Source organism: Ananas comosus, linkage group 22 (assembly GCF_001540865.1).
Source record: "Ananas comosus cultivar F153 linkage group 22, ASM154086v1, whole genome shotgun sequence".
Classification (NCBI taxonomy): Eukaryota; Viridiplantae; Streptophyta; class Magnoliopsida; order Poales; family Bromeliaceae; genus Ananas; species Ananas comosus.
Genome location: NC_033642.1, coordinates 7,013,963 through 7,034,218, shown reverse-complemented (window position 1 = coordinate 7,034,218; position 20,256 = coordinate 7,013,963). Strand labels below are relative to the sequence as shown.

Below are 20,256 nucleotides of genomic sequence, written 5' to 3'. Positions count from 1 at the left end.
AAAATGTTAAAAGGGTAAAATATAAATTTTTGAAAGTTAGAGAGAAAAAAAAAAAAACAGATATTTATAATAAGGAAAATGCTTCTTGTACATTCCAAAAAAAGTGTACCTCTTACACCCACAATTCTAAGGTTAATAAAAATCGAATTGATTTTTAGTAAAATTTTAAAAAATTAATACCAAGAACAATTTTAAGGTAAAGTAGATTAGTAGATATAAGATATACATTCTATTTTAGAATGTATATGTAGCATTGCCCAATTGAGCGAAAAAAAAAAGAACTCATTTTTTAAGGATTAATTACATACAGGTCCTCGCAAATATAGTAAATTGTAAATATATATCTATAAAGTTTAATTTTTATAAGTTATCCCTGCAAAGACCTAATATTTTCAGATATGTCCCTCTGGTTTGTTACCGTTAGAGAACCGTTAGAAAACTGTTTATATTTTTAATTTTGCCATCACAAATATGTCCCTTAAAAAATTATAATAGTATAATATAAGAGAGGTAAAAATGTCAAAAATTAATCCGGATAAAGTATTTAACCTGTGGTTAACTAAACTTTTCAAACGGATTCTAACGGTAGAGATATATCTGAAAATATTAGAATTTTTATAGAAATAACTTATAAAAATTAAAATTTATATGAATATATTTGTAATTTACTATGTTTGCGGGGACATATATGCAATTGACCCTTTTTTTATTCCGGCGGTAATATTAACTGCCGCTCCCAAATCCTCTATCCCCCCACCCCGCGCGCGCGCCCCACATTTACCCGCGCTTTCCCTTCCCTTCCCTTCCCTTCGCCTCTAACTCATCGCCCTCCTCCCCCCCAACCACACCGAACCCTAATGGAGCTCCGCCGCGCCGCGCTCTCCTTCACCAACACCGCCCTCGCCCCCTTCTCCTCCCTCCCCAACCCCTCCCTCTCCGTACGCTCCTCTCTCTCTCTCTCTCTCTCTCTCTCTCTCTATGGGTGTGGGTGTGGGTGTGTGAATGTGGGGTTGTGTGCGTGGGTGTGGGTGAATGGGGGGTTGTGGGTGTTGTACCTTGCTTGGTAAATGTTTGTGATGGAAGAGATCTTTGGTTGTTTGCAGGGGCGAGATGGTAAGAGATGGAGAGTGGTGTGCTCCAATTCCACTAAACCATCACAGGTGATTCCTTTTAACCAATGAAACAGGAGCAATTCAAGCACTAGTTGATAATAGAGCCATTGAATTGACCAAGAGTTTAGGTAGCGCTTCGCCATTGTCTCAGTAGTTGTAACGACCCAACCCGGTAGCACTAATAACACTAATAACTCATGTCCCCGAGCCATTGGCCCAAAAGAACCAAAACTAACCATTGGTGTGAGACCTATCTGACACTTCCGGCTGGCAACACTGACTCTGGTACGCAATGTAACGACCCAGCATGCTAGCACTAATTATTTGTAGAGCCCAAACCACTGGCCTAAAATGATTAAAATCCAGTTATTATTTCTCATGCTGCTGGTCTTGATATTCTCATACATGATTTGATTTCCCTCCAAGGCGTCACAATAGTTCCAAAATTTTGGAATAAGAAGCAAGTTTGCATATGAAAGTTTGTTGTATTTGATAGAGTGGAATCATATAAATTGAATAGAATTCTTATACTACTGATATTGATAATTTTAGCACAGTAGAAGATATCTTTTGTTGTTATTTAAGCTGCTAACTAGATATATGTTGAAATGTAGAAAAATGTGATATACTAACTCATTTTACTAAATAATAAGCAGTTGACAATGCTTAGGCTCTTCTAGTTTTTATCCTTTCTAATTGTTTCCTTTTGAAAAAGATGCTAAATTTGTGTGATTTTAGTGAGATGACTATTTCTCTCAGTTCGTAATTCTTTCATGTTTATTTAGGGAAGTCAGATGGTGGTGTCAATAACTGGAGCTACTGGCTTCATCAGTCAAAGATTGGTTCAGAAGTTGCTAGCAGGTTTGTTTGATTAGCCACCAATTGAAGAAATTTTACACCTTCGTAGTTATCTGGTGCTCATACATTAATTTATCTGTTAGTCTTTGAATGAATGTGGTGTCCTAGTTATTACTCTCTCTCTCTCTCTCTCTCTCTCTCTCTCTCTCTCTCTCGCGCGCGCGCGCGCGCGCGCCATACACACACACATCTTTATGTGCAAGCTTGTCATCATGCATATTAAATTTATGTTAGTGATTATCAAGTCCATAAGTGCTGAGGCATCATCTCGACATTCCCTGTATTAATGCTATGTCTGTGAACATTGATGCAGATGATCATAAAGTTCGTGTTTTAACACGATCTCGGGCAAAGGCACGATTAGTTTTTCCTGGTAAGAAGGTAATGAATATTTCTAGTAACTCATGCCATGAGTTACACCCAAAATTGCACTAGTTGAAATATCAATTTCTGTTTTCTTTTCCTTCTAGTGGTGGAACTATGAGCCCACCAAAGTAATAAAGGATTTGGTCTCTAAATAGATGTCAAACACCAGCTGTTGACTCCCTCTTTAATCTCTAGATTTTAATTTGTATGCTACTTCTTAGGATCACTTTTTGAACTGAAAAAGATTTCTGGCATAAACTAGTCACGAGCCAACCTTTCAATTCCTAAAATACTCAATGTAGTATGACTAAAATAGTAACATTGCTCTCTTGCAGTAACTGCAGAGTACTTGTTACTGTTATTTGAATTTGCTGCTGCTGCTGCTTCTTCCATTTTGTCTCGCTGCTCCATTGTCTAATTATCCAAAAGAAGAGACTTCTTTAATCTTAATTAGTTGAAGCTGGTCCATGTTATACCTTGTTTCTTTATTAGTCTGTTTTCCATTTGCCTACAAACTTTTGTCTACTCTTGTGAAAAAAAATTGTGCAATTGCAGCTGAGAAATTTCCTGAAATTCTAATTGCTGAAGAAGAAGAGTGGGAAAAATGCATTCAAGGCTCAAATGGTGTTGTTAACCTGGCTGGAATGCCCATAAGCACAAGGTGGTCTTCAGAGGTTGTTTACTTTAAGAACCTCGCATTCTTCTGTAATTCTATGTTTCTCACGTATCTAATATTTTTGAAATGCAGTGAATCTGTTGGCTAACGCAAGAATTCATTGCTTTATTCAGGAGCATCCTTTTGAATTGTATATAGTTAATTTGAGATGAGTTACTGAGTTTTGGTATTCAAATTGCAGATTAAGAAGGAAATAAAGAAAAGCCGGATCAATGTTACATCGAAGGTGATTTTTACTTGATTTTCTCTTAGTTAGTCTTTTTTGTAATTGCTATGTACTTGAAATGAAGGATTACTTGGGGTGGCATGGTGACCTGCCAATCAGCTGTAAGCATGCATGCCGTTGACAGTGATGGCGCTGAATGGCAATGACACACCAATGAATTGTACCCCTTATCACGTCCCAACCATGATTATAAGTTAACCATTATATGTTATATTAATTCTTGTTTATGCTGCAAAGCATGCTTCTTTTCCATTCTTCACTTAATTGAGTTTACTTAATGTGGTAAAGATTGTAGGAAGTATAAACCGCACTAATCCAGATTTTCGGCCTTCAGTTTTGGTCAGTGCAACAGCCATCGGTTATTATGGTACGCGATGTTATATGATTTCCTGATGAGATTTCCCTTCCGAATATGTGACTGGAAAGACTGTAGATCACTGCCTGATTGAGAAACCACTATGTAGATTTCAGCTACTTTGTTCACTAGCATAAACGTTATGGTTGAGTGCTATCTAAATTCTTCACATCATTTTCGTTGAGATTAATCGTACGAATTACATTACATGATGTCAGTGGTGGCTGTTCTTCCTTACTTTAGAAATAGAGAGCTATAGCATAACCCTTATAGGCAATCTTTGGGTCTGCAACATTGACATGATCGAGCCTTTACCATTTTGCGAATTGGACGAAGAATAGGCAAATATGCTTGACTTTCGCCTTACATCAACACTCTAGAGTCTAGACGTTAGTGAAGTAATTGATACTGCTTTCAGGAAACTAGTCTATTAAGGCCAATTGGTACAGATATCTTAATTCTTAAGTATTGTATTTTAGTTTGTAGATCTGTGGGACAACTCTACACATAATCCTATTGAAGATGGGGAAGCCTTAACAAAGGAGAAAAGTTCAATCTTTTAACTTAGAAAATCTTTTAAGTTCAAACCAATATAAAGACCTGAAGACAAAATAATTTTATGGTAACTGACAAGGTTTGTTACATGATATTATGAGGCACATTATCTATAGCGTGATTTTTTTTTAAGTTTCCTTTTCTTTTTTTTATTTTTGAGGATCAAGAACTTGTGCCCCTACAACCTATCCAAAGTCCCCCACCTGGACAAAAATTCAGACACAAAACACCTTCCAACCCCTACCCCACCAAAGTGCCTTACCATTGGAATACCATTCTTCACTAGGGGACCATTCTTTTATCTAGTTATGCTTGTTAATCTTATCTTTCGCCTACTCAACTAGGTTGCATTTGCCTTTAGTCTATCTGGTTATGCTTGTCAATCTTATCTTTCGCATGCTCAACTAGGTTGCATTCGCCTTTAGTTATTCATGGTCATGAATGTGGTCTTATTTATACTCATGTGAAAGAATTCCAATTTTTATTACCATATACGTTACTTCTCTAATTATCTTTCTCATGACAATAACAGGGACGAGTGAAACTCATAGTTTCGATGAGACAAGTCCATCAGGAAATGACTATCTCTCAGAGGTAATGGATCATCATCATACATTATTATGCACTTAAATTGGAATTTTGAACATGTCTTGTGAGAAAATTATGGCATCGAACTATGACATTGATTAATTTATGTTTATCTTGGTACTGGTTAGTTGGTCAAGAAACCTTCAAGCCGGCTGCAAAATTTCCATAAGATTCATTTGCTGAGTTCCATATATAGGAAATAGCACTATATATATATATATATATATATAAAGAGAGAGAGAGAGAGAGAGAGAGAGAGAGAGAGAGAGAGAGTAGGGCTATTGTGCTATTAGGAGCACAACAGCCTCAATTTTGATGGGTGATTAGGATGAGAGAGAGAAGAGAAATTAGAGAGAAATTCAAAGAGAAGAGAAATTGAGATATCCAATTTCTCCTCAATTTCTCTTCTCTCTCACCTTAACCACTCATCAAAATTGATGGATGGTTAGAAAGTTAGAAGCACAAGAGCTGCTGTGCTCCTAATAGCACAGTAGCCCTTCTCTCTCTCTCTCTCTCTCTCTCTCTCTATATATATATATATATATATATATTGGTGCTAGTTAGTTGGTAGGGAAACCTTCAAGCTAGTTGCAAAATTTCAATAAGATTCATTTGCTGAGTCCCATTTCTAGGAAATAGCATTCAGAATAAGTATAGTTTTGAGAATAGACAAAACAGATTAAACCAGAAATTTTTTGTCATTATTGAAACATTGCTTGAGGACATAATGCATTTCAATTGTAAGGTGTATAATACTCATTTGAAAACTAAACAGAAGGATAGAAGGTTTTCTGTTTAGTATCAATTCTGAGAACATGCACGTGAATGAGTGTGATTTGATGTTAGGCAGAAAAGAATGAACTAGAAATGTTTAGACAAAAATTGACTATCTTGTTAGAGAATGCCAACAAATATTTTACCATAGATTAACCATGGTGCTGCAACCTAATAAGTTTCTCAAATAATGTTTCTAAGTTGCTTCAAAACCTTCATACATTCATTATCTGCAGGTTTGATCAAATAATAGGAACGTGTCATACTACTTCTATAGACCTAACACATTGGTGGTGATCTTAGCAGTTTTGATCTTGTAAGCAGGTTGCATGTTATTGCAAATGAAAGTATGACAACCTAGCGAAATGATCATTTTAGTTATCATATCTCTGACTAACATTCATATACTTGATTGACCTGAAAGTACATATATTTGATTTTACTTTGCTTCAGCTCCACGATGCAATATACTACTTGTTAGACAAAATACTAAACCATTTTCTCATATTGTAATTTTCTTATGTTCTATTTTTTGTGTATAATGCATCAGGTGTGTAGAGAATGGGAAGCAAGGGCTAGTGAAGTAGATAATAATGTTAGATTGGTGCTTATTCGTATTGGCATTGTTCTTGGCAAGGATGGTGGTGCTCTAGGTTGGCTTAGTTTTATCAATATTCTCTTTGATATCTCAAATGTCTAGTATGTACAAAAAGATTCTATGCTTGCAAAAATGTAACTTCTTCCTCTTCAGCGGTTGTAATTTTATTTTCACTTGAATTAATCACGCCTGAAAGGTAACTTCTGATAATTCCATGTTTAGACAGCAAGGATGATAACTCCATCTCACAAGTATTTGGTATTGCTAGGGCACAAATCAAAGTTGAGAAAGTCGATCAAAAAAAGATCATATACTCTGAGCGGTCATAGTTGTAAGAGCAGCCCTAGTATTGGTGTTATAGTTGTGATGGTGCCATGAAATGCTGTTTGTGGGTTTGTTAAAGTAATAATGCTGATTAAGATTGTAAAGTATCATAGCTAGGACTTGTTCTTCATGGTTGTGAGTATTCTTTATTTTCGACTCATTTCTATAGCACAGTACACAAATGAGCATTGTCGCATTATATGTTAAATTACAGGATGTGCATTTAACATTTGATAAGTATCTTCTGACTTGTTCTTAACTTCTTATTCCTTTTATCTTGACATACTGCAGCTAAAATGATCCCCCTATTTATGATGTTTGCTGGAGGTCCTCTAGGTTCTGGAAGGCAATGGTAAGTTTTTTCAGATAACTGTATTTCCAATTGTAACAAGATCAGATTCTTTATTGCATTAACAATAATCAACCTGTTAGTCTGAACTACTTGGGTCAGATATTTTGATAATTTGTGACCATTCAGTCCTAATTTGAGCAAGGTTTTAATCAATAGATTCTCCACACATGTTTACTCTGCTAAGCTATAGGGAATTTATTGACTTCACATTAAAAAGTGCCAATAATTTCCACTTGCTTTACGGGCCAGCAAAGTCATGTGTTCCTTCTCCATACTAGTGTACTTCTGTAATTGCAGTTATATTATTCTAGAACTTGGTTAATGCAAGTTTGCTTGGCTAGTTATTTTTGCTTGCTGAGGAAAGATTTATAGAATGAGTAGAATTCACATGAGAAAGAAAATATGAGCTTGAATGTAACATGTAATTTTCTTCTCTTTTTTTCCGAATTTCTTTGCTTTGCCAGGGAGAAGGAGAAAAATCAATATGGATTTTCTGGAAATAATAGCTATCGAATCTGCTTAAATTATGTGCTTGTTGGCATTGTTAGTTTTAGTTTACCTTCTAGTTGGATGCAGTAGGATTTATATTCACATTGCTATACAAATCGTCCTTAAATTCTACGAAATCTTCTATAAATCCAATTTTGAAATTTTTTTCAATTCCCTTTTCCTCTAGGATTGAATATCATTAGGCGACTAGATATTTTTTTTCCTATTATTTTACTACCTGATAAATGGTTTATACATTGAAATGTCATGCCAGCCCAAATTAGTGGGTCTACACCTTTCCGACCATAGCTATTGTTGTTGCTTTTTCTTTTTCCTCAATTAGGTTTATTCCTCATGTTTTTGCATTACAGGTTCTCTTGGATTCATCTAGATGATTTAGTGAACCTCATATGTGAAGCTCTAACAAATCCTTCTTATAAAGGTAGCTTGCTATTTACATTTGCATTAGGTTTGCTTGTTTTGTTATCTGCTCGTAATTATGATCAACGGTTCGTCATACATCTTGTTGAATAATACTAGCAAATCATCTCGATCATCTGACACACTCTTGATTTGTAACAACAATACCACATTTACAATTATAGTGATCTTTTCAATATTTACTTAATATCGTCTACTCCTATGTGGAGGATAAATGAAGCGTAGGGCATTAAACAATGCAAATCTATATATGTCAATTCCCCTCTCTTTTTTTGGAGAAAAAAGATAGCATGCTAGCTGCTTCATTCAATGGGAAAATGAATTTAGTATGGAGAGAGAGGCAGCTGGAGTCTAAACAAATAAAAGATAAAAAAAACAAAAATCAAAATAAAAACTCAAATAAAATGAAAAATTCATGAAAAATATCAAGAAAAGAAGAATTAGTCGCAATGCTCAGATTACTGCCCTAGAGAGTGTCGAACGCCCACTAGAACTTGAGACAGGTTTGTACTTTTTTTTTTTTTAAATGATGTTGTTTCCTTCCAACCAGATAGCCCACCAGATTGTTGAAAGCCTAGTGAGATCGTTAATCCTCAAACGTACATTAAAGAAGAAATTGTATAGTCCATCTCCAGCTGACCATATATGGCCAATTTGTCACTCTTACATGTCCTAACAGATCCTTTATTTGTTGTATGCTGTTCCCGTCCTCTGGAAATAGCTTTGAACCCTCCGACCCCGTTTGGATCGGGTATAAAAGGGGGGCTAAGGGGGTTATCCTTTATACCCAAACAAAAAAAAAAATTTGGTGGGAACTGTTATTCCCACCCCTTACCGGGTTATACATATATATATAACCCGGTAAGGGGTGGGAACAACAGTTCCCACCCCAGGTAGGAACAAGCTTGGGAACCCACTGGAGAGAGAAAGAGAGAGAGAAAGAGAGAGAGAGAGAGTTTTGTTTTAAAATTTAGAATTTAAATTTTGTAATTTTAAAATTAAAATTTAAAATTGTAAATTATAAATTTTAAAGCTTAAAATTTAAATTTGTTATTATAAATTTTTAATTTTTAATTTTTAAATTTGATATTTTATATATTTCAAATTTAAATTTGGTCTTAAATTTAAATTTTAAATTTTAAAATTTATAAATTTGAATATTTAAATTTTAAATTTTAATTTCAATTTTTAAAATTTAAAAGTTAAAATTTTCAATTTAAAATTTAAAAGTTAAAATTTTCAATTTAAAATTATAAGTTTAAAATTTAAAAATTTAAATTCAATTATAAAGGTAATATCATTATTTTTTATTTATAACCATCAACTATTTCTCTTATTCCCAATAACCATCCAAACACAATTTTTCTAGTTCCAGCTTATACTCACAATTTCATCTAAACAAAAAAAATACCCTTGTTTTTACAAAAACTCATATTTGTACCTATTCCCGGTATAACTAGTTCCTACTAATTCCCGAACCAAACGAAGCCTCTAAGAATTTTGTTCCACTTCTAGCCCCTTTGCCCCCAACAGTTTCTAACCTGTAGATCTCTATGTGTTGGTCTATAAAAAATGTCCGAGAAAATGGGTTGAAGAGGGGCATCAATGATCCAAGTGTCTGACCAAAGGTTAATGTGCTTGCCCTCCACAATGTTGTAGGTAGTTCCAGACATGAAGATGTCTCTACATTCCAAGGTTTTAAGTGCCCGTCGGCACAGGCCATATCTACCGTGCCGTACCGTGCCAACAAGATACTGGCACGATACAGACCTCGTGCCGATGACACAGCTCAAAACCTCTATTCTTTAAATTAGTAAGAATTTCCTAAATAAAGTTCAAAAGATGTGATAAAAAGACATAATAAATAGCTAAAATATTTTGTTGCTAAAGAAAATAAATATTTCATGCTATTATGTATCGGCCCACAAGAATTTTTTTGACCAGCACGCATACCGTGCCGGCAAGTTTCCGGCACGACCCAGTGTCACGGCACTTAAATCCTTGCTACATTCTAAGACGTTCCTCCACCATTGAGAGTAAGGTTTGAAGGATCTCCCATCTTTTAGTGGTCTTCTCTTAGTATAGTAAAGCGCCCTGATCAACTTGATCCATTACAAGTTTAATTTGGAGAAGAATCTCCACCGCTACTTTGTCAGGAGCGCAATATTTATATCTTCCATGTTTCTTATCCCTAGTCCTCCTCCCTTTTTGCTTACATATATTCTTCCAGTTCTTAAGTGATGCGCCACCTCCAGTTCTTGAGCAACCTTTCTAGAAGAAGGATTGCCTTAGGATTCTACACGATGAGTAGCCCATTTCAGTGCTTTGAAGATAGTAAAGTAGTAGAGTGGGGAGAACCAAGTTGATCGAAGTGAGCCTTCCTCCTGGCGAGAGCAGTTTGGATTGCCATCCTCCTATTCTTTTGTCTATTCTATCAATGACTTTAAGCAACTCGCAAGCCCAAGTACCGAATTGGCAACTTACCGACTTTATATGATAGGATTTTCGCCAATCTTTCACCGTTACCATTTCTATTGCCCGAATAGAAGATTTCTATTTTTCTTTATTCACTTTTAAGCCCAAGGCGTATTCAAAAAATTCACCTCAAAAGTTGGATTTTCAATATTTCAGGTGTAATTAATGGAACTGCACCAAACCCAGTTCGGCTGTCGCAGATGTGTGACCACCTGGGCCAAGTAATCGGTCGCCCCTCTTGGTTGCCCGTACCGGAGTTTGCGCTCAAAGTAGTCCTTGGCGAAGGCGCCTCAGTTGTAAGTGCCTGATACTCTTCCATCTATTTATTCTTGTATCACATTACACAAGATAGTTAAGTTCGCATCAAACGCAGGTTTTGGAAGGTCAAAAAGTGCTTCCTGTAAGAGCGAAGGAATTAGGGTTCTCATTTCAGTACCCTTATGTTAAAGAAGCACTAAAGGCCATCGTGAAAGAGCTGTGATTGGAAAATTTATTTCCCGTGTATCATTTACTTATTCTTTCTTATAAAGTTCTTCCATGAACATGGACAACTATTCACAATTACATCAATGATGCTTAACGATGCTTATATATTGATTAGTTAAGCTAAAGGGTGATTTGTATTTTTGCCTATTTAAGTTCCCAAATATTTGTTAGTTTCTTAAGAGTGAGAGTGCTTGTGTTTAGTTTCCAGTTAACATAGGATCTGCTCCAGCTAAAACAAATGATCTCTCCTGTTGTTTTGTCGCGTATAAGTAATATATGCATTCATGTGATCAGGAGATTGAGGAAACTCTAAAAACTGGGTAAGTTTTTCCATGCGAAGTGATGTAGCAGACACAAAGGCAACATCAAAATATTTGTTGAAGTTGAAACACAATTATCACAAAATTGAAACCAAGGGCAACTCTTTATGGATGAAATGGAAATCAAGGTGGAACTTAAAGAACATTGAACTTTCAAGGATAAAATTGAGGTCAAGGGCAAACTTTATGGACTAACCTGTTACAATTGCAATTCAAAGGATCAAAATTTCAGGAGAAAATTTGTAATGAACCCTAACTTACCTCATCACCCCAAGCGGCATGAAAGGAATATGTACTGGACCTTTCTATTTTCATGACAAAGATGCATCATACTTTTCCATGGAAGCCAAACTAAACCAGTGGCCTTAAATATTCATCTCAATGCAGTGCAGAAAACATATCCATGCACTAGTAGCCACTGTCAGCTTCATCTCAATGCAGTGCAGAAAACATATCCATACACTAGTAGGCACTGTCAGCCTACCGAAGCCGTCAGAAAACAGAAAAGAGGGGGAAAACGAAAGAATTTAAAAAAAAAAAAAATCAGAGAATGCACTGCAATACTCTTTCACTCAAAGAGGATGCATCAAGCATTAAGGCATTTTCACTACACTATTGCATCTAAACGATTCGGAAACATAATTCAATTGACCACTTTTTACTGGATTAACAAGAAATAGATGGTGATTACTGATTACCCTCTCCCTCTGACCAAATGCTTGGCATCGAAACAATTATTCCAAGTCACAAAGTCTTCAGAGTTAGTAGGCTTCATAGCTTGATTACTGCTCATTACCTGTATGACAGAGTTCCATAGATCAAGGATTTACATGCAGCGGAACCCCATGCCGGAAACTTACTGACATGTTACGACACACTACGTAGCAAACTCACTGATATATTACGACACACTACGTAGCGTGTCGTGCTGGCATGTGCCAATCAAAAGATACCTGGGTGCTAACACATTACAACACAAAATATCAATTTTTTTGGACACCAATTTAGTCTAATTGTTTATTATATGCTCCTATCAAATTTTTGTCCTTAAATTGAAATGACTACTTAAATTTACAGAAAAAAGAATTTCAAACCATGACATCAGTACAAGAGTCGGTACAATGCTGATATCTTGTCACCAGAAACGGCACAGTGAACACAACCCATACTAATAGGCACTAAAATTCTTGATAAAGACATTAGCAGTTGCGTAGACAATACATACACAGATAGCATTTTCATTTCATTTCTGCAGCTTTTTACCTTGTATCAAGCACCGCTTACTCTTTTACGACTAAAATATAGCTTATCATGTTCCGCAATAGATCCCTGGCCGAGCAGCATGACTAAAATATTTGTTAACAACCTTTATTTCGAAGTGAGCCAACAAAATCATAGACACACTGAGTACTCCAGGTATGATCGATGAATGTGACAGAGATGATTATGCCAATTGCATTTACGAACGAAGACAACGGAAGAATTTAGATACAAATCTCCATAACATAGGCACACAACAACCTAAGACTTTGTTGATTTCATTTTATTCACCAGAAAGTCACCATTCCGCATGTTTAAGTGAAAGGTTAAAGAGAACATCATTGCACTGCAGAAGTGCCGAGATTTTCTTGCGCATTCATTAGTCTTCCTTGCCATAGTCATAAACAATCTCAATCTGCAAACGTGAAGCGTTAGTTAGAAATGACCAAGATGACTGCCACAATAAAAAGAGCGCTTTCAAGCCATGATCAGTCAGTTATCATAAAACACCTGAAGTATGCACTGAAATGCGTAGAGGGTTTGAACTTTAAGCATATTGAAATACATAAAAATTTAGTACAGTAACAAGACTGCAAGATGCTGAAATGTTCACTGTAGTCTAACCTGCTTGAGGTTGTATTTGGTTGTGGAAAAGGTGGAATAGTCATTTTTTATCCTTATTAATGTCAAGTTAGGCGACTGTTTGCAGAGGATGCAAGGAACAACAGTTAGAATCTTTAAGAACTTCAAAGGTCCTAACCAAGATTCAATAACAAACAGCTATGATCAGCCTAATATAATCTCAGCTATTCAGTTTTCGGGAAAATCACATACTCGTCAATATCAGCACCGTTAGTGTTATCTAATAATAATGTGCTATTAACAATGGGCAAAGTCTATCAAAAGGCGGTCTATGGTCAATTTAAAATATGGTAACCATTAAATCACCAGACAGGAAGAAAACATTGTTTCAAACTATAACAACATATTGTAAAGTTTAAACTGAACTTGAATTTCGAATTACGTCACATATAATAGAATTATGCTAAAGGCTTATTACACTGCTATGTGCGAAAGTATAAGGTCTTCTCTATATCTAGTCAACTTTCTTAAGGAACAAAATGATACTTTTCTACTTCTACTTTTTTATCTGAACCAACAGGTTCAAACTGTCATCTTATAATACTAAACTGAAGTGCCTGCAAAGGCATTTAATTAGATAACAATTGCTCCAATCTAGTACTGAAAATCTTTCACCCATCTTTATCAGTCATTCGACAACCTCGATGATGGAAGAATCGGTTCAAAAACAATTATAGTTTATAGTCAGCACTCAGCAGTCACAATTAAGTGGAACTATTTGATCAAGTAGGGAAATCTAGTTTGCTGTTAGCAAGCTCTTACATAAACACATTAAACAAAAATGTAGCTCAAGATATACACTGTTGAAACATGACTCATTTTCATTTACATGCCTTACCAAGAAAGGCCTATAATACTCATCATGAAGGCAACTCAGATGGCTGATTGGTTAGAGCAGCTGTAAGTAACAAATTGAATGGAAAGAGCAAAATGGATGTTTGCGTCCAATAAATAAATAATCACGGGTCTCATAGATGCTAAGGAATTTCGCTCATATTCTTTTATGAAGCAAACCTGGTGGTTACTTCGCCACAACGCAGCAATCAAATCCCAGGCAAGCACAATAAAGGAGTCTAATCTTTACAAGTAAGTGAAAAACGGGAGGAAAAGGAGTTCCAGATTGCCCAAATAAGCTGACTGTGAGACAACTTTCTAAAATAACAGTGTTATAGCCAACCATAGACAGACTTACCTTATCAATGATATCAACTTATTCTACTGAAACTCTTGCTGATCTTTATGTTGGACAATCCTTGGATGTGTAAGTTACCAACAAATTACATGTTATGGACATGCAAACAGCATCTAAATAGTTATAGTTCAGTCATCCATCACCCCAACCACACACCCCCGCCCCCCCGCCCCCCACAACAAAGCCCCCCAAAATGCCAAAATAAATTAGGAATAGGCTAGCTTATGCTCCACAGATAGAAAGGTAGTGACTGGTCGAATAAATATTTACATGTCAAAACAAATATGACAGCTTACCCCTTCAGGTGGAGGAGGATTTCGTGTAAATTTGGAGCCACCGGGAGCCCAAGGAACTGCAGATCACGAGAAAAAGCACATATGTGAAATAATAACATCAACCACTCAACAAATGTAAAATAGCACAGATCAGAAGGAACCGCAAGAAACTACCCTTGATACTCCATGGCGCATATAGAAACAGTCAAGAAGCTAATCCACAAACATGGGTGTAATACTGGACGGTATATGCAGATAATTGCAACAAAAGCTAACCCACTTAAAATAACAAATCAGATTTCGAAATGAAAACCCCACTCAGTTAATTATTTCAAAATGTTTTGGGCCTAAAAAGATGAGATGAATTCCGTAATACGAAATACATGTTCGGATATAGTATTGTCAAGACGTGGACTAGCACTTAACCAGAGAAAAGCTGATGGAAATGGCTTGGCACTGTGGACCCTGGCTGGTTGGATTTTAGTCCAAATTATGGTGCAGTAAGGTTCACTACATGGCGCACTTCACAGATCCCACCTTGGTGATTGGTTATGAAAATGGTACAAACATTTTACAATTTGGCAAGCCGAAGGCGCCAAACTTTTGTCTTAATCCAAAATCCAGGCATCAGATATATCCAGGCATCAAATATCAGAAGGCCATCTGGTGATGATCCTAAAACAAAAGTTTTACATCTTCCACAACAATAAAGAAGACTGGTAACTCGAGAAGATTAGTGTTGGTTGTCTGGCTCCAGATCGGAAGGTCGTGTCTGTTAATTCAAAATCGCGTTAAATTCTATATCACAAATGGATCTATCAAAATATTGCCCATGTTGGCCATGAAAAAAGTGAATTGTGGTTGGTTAACCCTAAGCATCAAATTGTAGTTAATTTTGAGTATAAGTCCATTCTATTGTCCAAATTGCCAAATTTTTAGACCACACTCAAATTCTATAAGATGGAGTGCAGGTGGATGGGATGGAGTGTACCAGAGGATGGACTTCTCTATTCTTTGTTATGGTTGGTTAACTTGCAAAGTCATCTTTTATACAGAAAACAACAGAATAAGTTACAGTCAAGACAAAGAAAAAAGTGGCAAAAGTTACTAGTAAATTTTTGTTTTCTGTTGCCAAATAAACCCTGCAGATGATTAAATTACAAACAATCCTTTGGTGTGGAACACTCCATTTCATAAAATTTGAGTTCGAAAAAGCCAAAAAAGGGAACTGGACCAAATAAGTCCTTAGTCTATACTTTCAAAAGGCATGTTATGACTGCATGAACTTTCAATCCTCAAGTTGTCCTTTTGACTCTCTGAAGTAATCCCTAACAACAATGAATATAGGTTCATCTCATCTCAAGTTATTAAGGGCAACCTTGTACAAGAACACAGGACAAGATGAGCTAGCGGATTGTTTGCTGAAGTGTAGGAGAAGCAACAGAGCAGTGAAAGAATAAGAAAATGCAACAAAAGAAAGAAGCACTCATTTGTTGGGAAACAAGGCTGAAACATGATTTGCTACAAGGAGGGTAAAAAACACAATAACAATTTTGAGGGGCATAAGGTGGCCCTTTGTTGTTTGGATTAGCATAAGAATAACAGAAAGGGATTGGAATATGGGACTATCCAAAATGAGAGAAGCTTTCTCGCTTCTACATCTGATAATCTAACATTAGCGCTTGAAAAGTATGCCACTTCTTATATTTGCAAGAATTTCCAAATCACAACTAAATAAGAATAGAAGCAATGCTAAAGAATAGCAATATGAGGGTATGACCCGGCCAATTTTTCATACTAAAGAGATTAGGATTAGGCGATTCCCTTTTCTGATTGTCTCCAACGAAGATACGCTAAGAGTCTCCACAGTCTAAAGAATGCTTGTCATTTATATAACAAAGTCTATGATGAAGAGAGAGAAGAGAGGTAAACTCCTCAGCATGCATTAGGGAAAGCAAGAAATCAAGGAGACTACCTTTCTATCCTAATTAGTTACATGAGCTAAATGACCCAGTAATATATTCAACTCCATCGTATTATATAATGAATAAAAACACGCAAGACTCGGATCATAAAAAGATCTATAAGTTTTTTACTAACCAATATAAGGATCAGGGTGCCGCCACTTCTCATAGGTTGCTTCGCCCTCACTAATAAGCCTATCGATAGTGTCTAGATCCTCCTGAAAAATTTCACCAAATTTCAGAAATTAAAAAACAAATATGAACACATATACATCAGTTTCTTTCCTTCTAACGGTTCTATGCCAGCCATAACATACGAAAAAAACTGAACATGATGCACCATGTTATGCAATCTGTTCACAAAACTTAACGAGGAAAAGAATATAGAGGAAAAAAAAGAGAAGCTATTATGTCCCTTTTAAATTTTAAACAATACAAATTCTCTATTCAAATCAATTTTGAATAATATGCTCTTGTCTACAACCATATATGCAACAGATCTAATTGAAGTTCATCAAACAAAGTGCCCGAGAAATCCAAAGAGGAAAATAACACAAATAAAACTAATAGAAGCAAAGTAAAAGAAACAATAATAAAATGTATCCAACAAGATGCATATATTATATGAATTACATTTATTTAGGGACACTGAAGATAAATATCATAGTTTCTATATGATGTTTCTTTCGATAATACAATTTTCAGAAGTTAACAAAGAAACAGGAATAAAGTAGGTGTTCTCCTGCACAAACAACCTTAGCAACAATCAATTAAAAGTTTAAAATTAGCTGGAAAAAAGATCATACCACATGCCTGTAGGCCTCAAACTTCTCTCGTAGATCTGATGCCTGAAAGAAGAACATCCAAAACTATATTACTAATACATCTTACTTTATAAAAAAAAAAATTAATCAAGTCTATAGGCTAATGTGCTTCAAACCAACCTAACCTATGAAACAACCTGTAGGATGGGTATGAACAGCAAGCAGCACATGAAGATGCAGAAAAAATATTATTCTACGGAAAAAAAAAGGAAAAAAAGAAGACCAAAACAAATTGCATAATTGTGTGTGAGAAGCAGTTATCCATAAGAAGCACAACTTCCAGTGGCAAGATGACAAACACCGGTTAAGAGATAAAGGCCTAGTTTAACACCATCACATTTACCAAAAGAATAGCTAGCATAACCATCGGCAGAACACTCCAAAGACATTATAAGCATTTCTCTAATCTTCAAAAGCTTGCCATTATAAGCTCACTATACAATAACAAAAAAGACATCTTTTCATTCGCATCAGTCAAAATGGGGACAAACTGCAATTTTTGCAAAACTAAAAAAGTTAAACATCCCACACAAAGTCAAAAGTTACGAGTTAAATCTTTACTTAACAAAAGAATTATATCTACCATCAATCTACAACAAGCACATTGATCATTCTTTGGTAATTAATAAGCATCTCACACAAAGGAGAAAGTTTGTCTCATTATAATGCTCAAAATTCTTCATTCAGGACCTAAAAGAAACCAACTAAAACCCACCACTGCGCTATCCATCGCATATATTCAGCAAGTTCGCTTCTTTGCTAGCCATCCACTCACAATAACTAGTCTAGCTCTTAGTAAACCACATTCCACATACGTTGCCAATGCAGATGAATAAAGGTTTTTTGACTTTCCCTAACCTAAAACCCAATCCCTACCACAAATCAACACCTTTACCCCGAAATCAGCAACGATCGAACCCAAAATCCGATCCAACTCAAATCCCGGATCGCGATTCCCGCCGAGGACCGAAACCCTCACACCAGGGCGAGCGATCGGCGCCGAATCAGGGCAAGTGGCGATGACGAGGAGGAAGAGATGGAGATGTAGGGGAAGAGGTGGGTTAGGGTTAGGGTTAGGGTTACGTCTTGGTAGAAGATGTGGCGGTGTACGGCCCAGTTGAGGGTGTCCTTGAGCGCGCGGCGGTAGAGCAGCATCACCCGCTCCTTCTGCGCCGCGCGCCGCGCCAAATACCCCGCCGCCGACATGCTCATCCCTCCGCCGCCGCCGCTGTTTCGCACCACCACCACCACCACCACCACCACCACCACCACCGCTTCGTCCGATCTATTAAGATATCAATGAGGCGAAAGCATCGGATAATTGCCAATTCACACTGTGTTCACCATTCGGACTTTTTTTTTGAAATAACCCTAGAAAATGTTGTAATTAGCTAAATGACCCTATTAAAAAAATATTTGGCTAAATGACCCTTCGTTATCATATAGGAGGTACCGTAAAATTTTCTCTTAAAAATGGTGAATCGTTTACCAATGAAAAATAAAAAAAAAATAAAAAGAGAAAGAGAGAGAAAGACGGTAAATAATTTACTACTTTTTGTAAAAAATTAGAAAGACGGTAAATTATTTAAAGGATTTATCGTTTTTAAGAAACATTTTACCATGGCTTCTACACGGTAAAAGAAGAGCTAGTTTGTCAATTTTTTTATAGGGTTGTTTATTTAATTAAAAAATTTTATAGGGTTATTTCCAAAAAAAAAGTCCTCACTATTCTATACTTTTTTTTTTTTTTTTGTTTTCTTATGGGGCCCATTGGGCTTCATTGTTGAGGGGCCTTAATTATGCAACTACCCTGTTCGGATTTAAGCCCAGTTGGGTTGCATGAGCATGTTGTTCGCCACATTTCTCCGATTTAGAGACTGTTTGATTTTTCGAAAAAGTGTAAAATAAATTCAAAAAAAAGTTTTCATGAAAAAATGTTTTTCAAGTTCTCCGTTTGTTTGGTTATGAGAGAAACAAACTTTTATGAAAAACTTTTTTTTTTCTATATCTTTATGAAAAACTATGGTTTTCGTTTTCCTTAAAAAACAAATCAAGAAATGAAAATGCTAGTTTCTATGAAATATGGAAAATTTTTTTTCTAAACATGTATTATTTTGTTTCAAACCGAATGGGTGAAAAGTTGGAAAAAGCATTTCTATATAAAATAAAATAAAAATGTGGGAAAACTTTTTTTTCACGCTTTTTTGAATAAGCAAACAGCCTCATTTGGGATTGCGGAAAGAATGCATTATACGGTGAAAAAATATACGTTATTTATTTACATACGTAATATCACATCACATTTCACATATCGTAACTCTCCGGTCCCATAGAAAAATACATAAGGATGTCTCTGTATGATTTTACACCAACTCTATTTGCTTATTAAGTTATTAGTCTTAGACGGGCCTAAATACCAAATAGGCTCCTACTCAAGCTTGAGTGTGATTTAAAGCGCCCTATTTGGATACAAAATCGTTTTGTTCAATATTATTTTTTTGATTTACTCAAGAAGATTATAGTAATCGAAAGATGAGTGTGATAAAATATCTAGCATAGCATACCATTTTCTGTGTTCCAGGTCATTTTTTCAAAGTGTAAAAATTAAACTTTTATCTTCCAATAGTAGTGAAAATTTTTATGCCAGACACATTATCATACAGTAACTTATTCCGGCAAATAGAGCCTCAAGGACATTTTTTTGTCAAAATTTGTACTACAGTACATAATGCTTTAATTATGCAACTACCACAAATAATATAATTTTTTTGAGATGGCATAATGCATTATAATGGTAAATTATAGCTGCTAAATGGCTTGATTTTATTGTGACTAATCTCACCACAAGAATAAAGCTAGGCTAAATAGGTCCTTATAAAAACATTTAGCAATCAAAAAAATAGGTTTCTTTTGCAGCAGAGGGAAGAGATTATATTCTAGAGCCCACAAAATAGTTGTTATACGTACTTTGCGTATTCATGGTTTACTGGGCAAAGCATGGATGAATAGGGACGGAAAAACTCTAGTTACAGATTTGAAACTAGCATGAAGGAGAGAGAGAAAGAGAAAGAGGAAGATCAAAAAGAGTTCTCATTTCCAAGGAT

The 20,256-nt window shown here is 35.8% G+C and overlaps 2 protein-coding genes across 3 annotated transcripts; one reads left to right on the top strand and one right to left on the bottom strand.

Moving 5' to 3' along the window:
• Positions 758-10,854, top strand: LOC109727383 (epimerase family protein SDR39U1 homolog, chloroplastic). 2 transcript variants are annotated; one of them, XM_020257494.1, is made up of 13 exons: positions 764-938; positions 1,104-1,160; positions 1,898-1,973; positions 2,284-2,343; positions 2,892-3,010; positions 3,194-3,238; positions 3,527-3,605; positions 4,681-4,742; positions 6,061-6,163; positions 6,724-6,784; positions 7,645-7,715; positions 10,346-10,485; positions 10,563-10,854. In XM_020257494.1, exons 1-13 carry the CDS (start codon positions 858-860, stop codon positions 10,668-10,670), a joined length of 1,062 nt encoding a protein of 353 aa, XP_020113083.1. In that variant the 5' UTR covers positions 764-857; the 3' UTR covers positions 10,671-10,854. The 2 variants fall into 2 exon arrangements, with proteins under 2 accessions (XP_020113084.1, XP_020113083.1); XM_020257495.1 differs by lacking the exons at positions 7,645-7,715; positions 10,563-10,854 and having other exon boundaries at positions 758-938.
• LOC109727605 (NADH dehydrogenase [ubiquinone] 1 beta subcomplex subunit 9) lies at positions 12,339-18,403 on the bottom strand. The gene is made up of 5 exons (XM_020257765.1): positions 18,236-18,403; positions 17,135-17,176; positions 16,465-16,546; positions 14,386-14,441; positions 12,339-12,670 (listed from the first exon to the last, which is right to left on the bottom strand). Exons 1-5 carry the CDS (start codon positions 18,362-18,364, stop codon positions 12,635-12,637), a joined length of 345 nt encoding a protein of 114 aa, XP_020113354.1. The 5' UTR covers positions 18,365-18,403; the 3' UTR covers positions 12,339-12,634.

Bases quoted from the DNA above. Each gene is read 5' to 3' on its own strand.
- LOC109727383 (XM_020257494.1), top strand. From the start codon at position 858: ATGGAGCTCCGCCGCGCCGCGCTCTCCTTCACCAACACCGCCCTCGCC. The intron at 2,344-2,891 runs GTAAGAAGGTAA...GTGCAATTGCAG, and splicing joins GGCACGATTAGTTTTTCCTG to CTGAGAAATTTCCTGAAATT. The intron at 3,011-3,193 runs GTTGTTTACTTT...TTCAAATTGCAG, and splicing joins GCACAAGGTGGTCTTCAGAG to ATTAAGAAGGAAATAAAGAA.
- LOC109727605 (XM_020257765.1), bottom strand. From the start codon at position 18,364: ATGAGCATGTCGGCGGCGGGGTATTTGGCGCGGCGCGCGGCGCAGAAG. The intron at 17,177-18,235 runs GTAACCCTAACC...TTCTTCTTTCAG, and splicing joins GCCACATCTTCTACCAAGAC to GCATCAGATCTACGAGAGAA. The intron at 12,671-14,385 runs GTAAGCTGTCAT...TCACGTTTGCAG, and splicing joins ATCCTCCTCCACCTGAAGGG to ATTGAGATTGTTTATGACTA.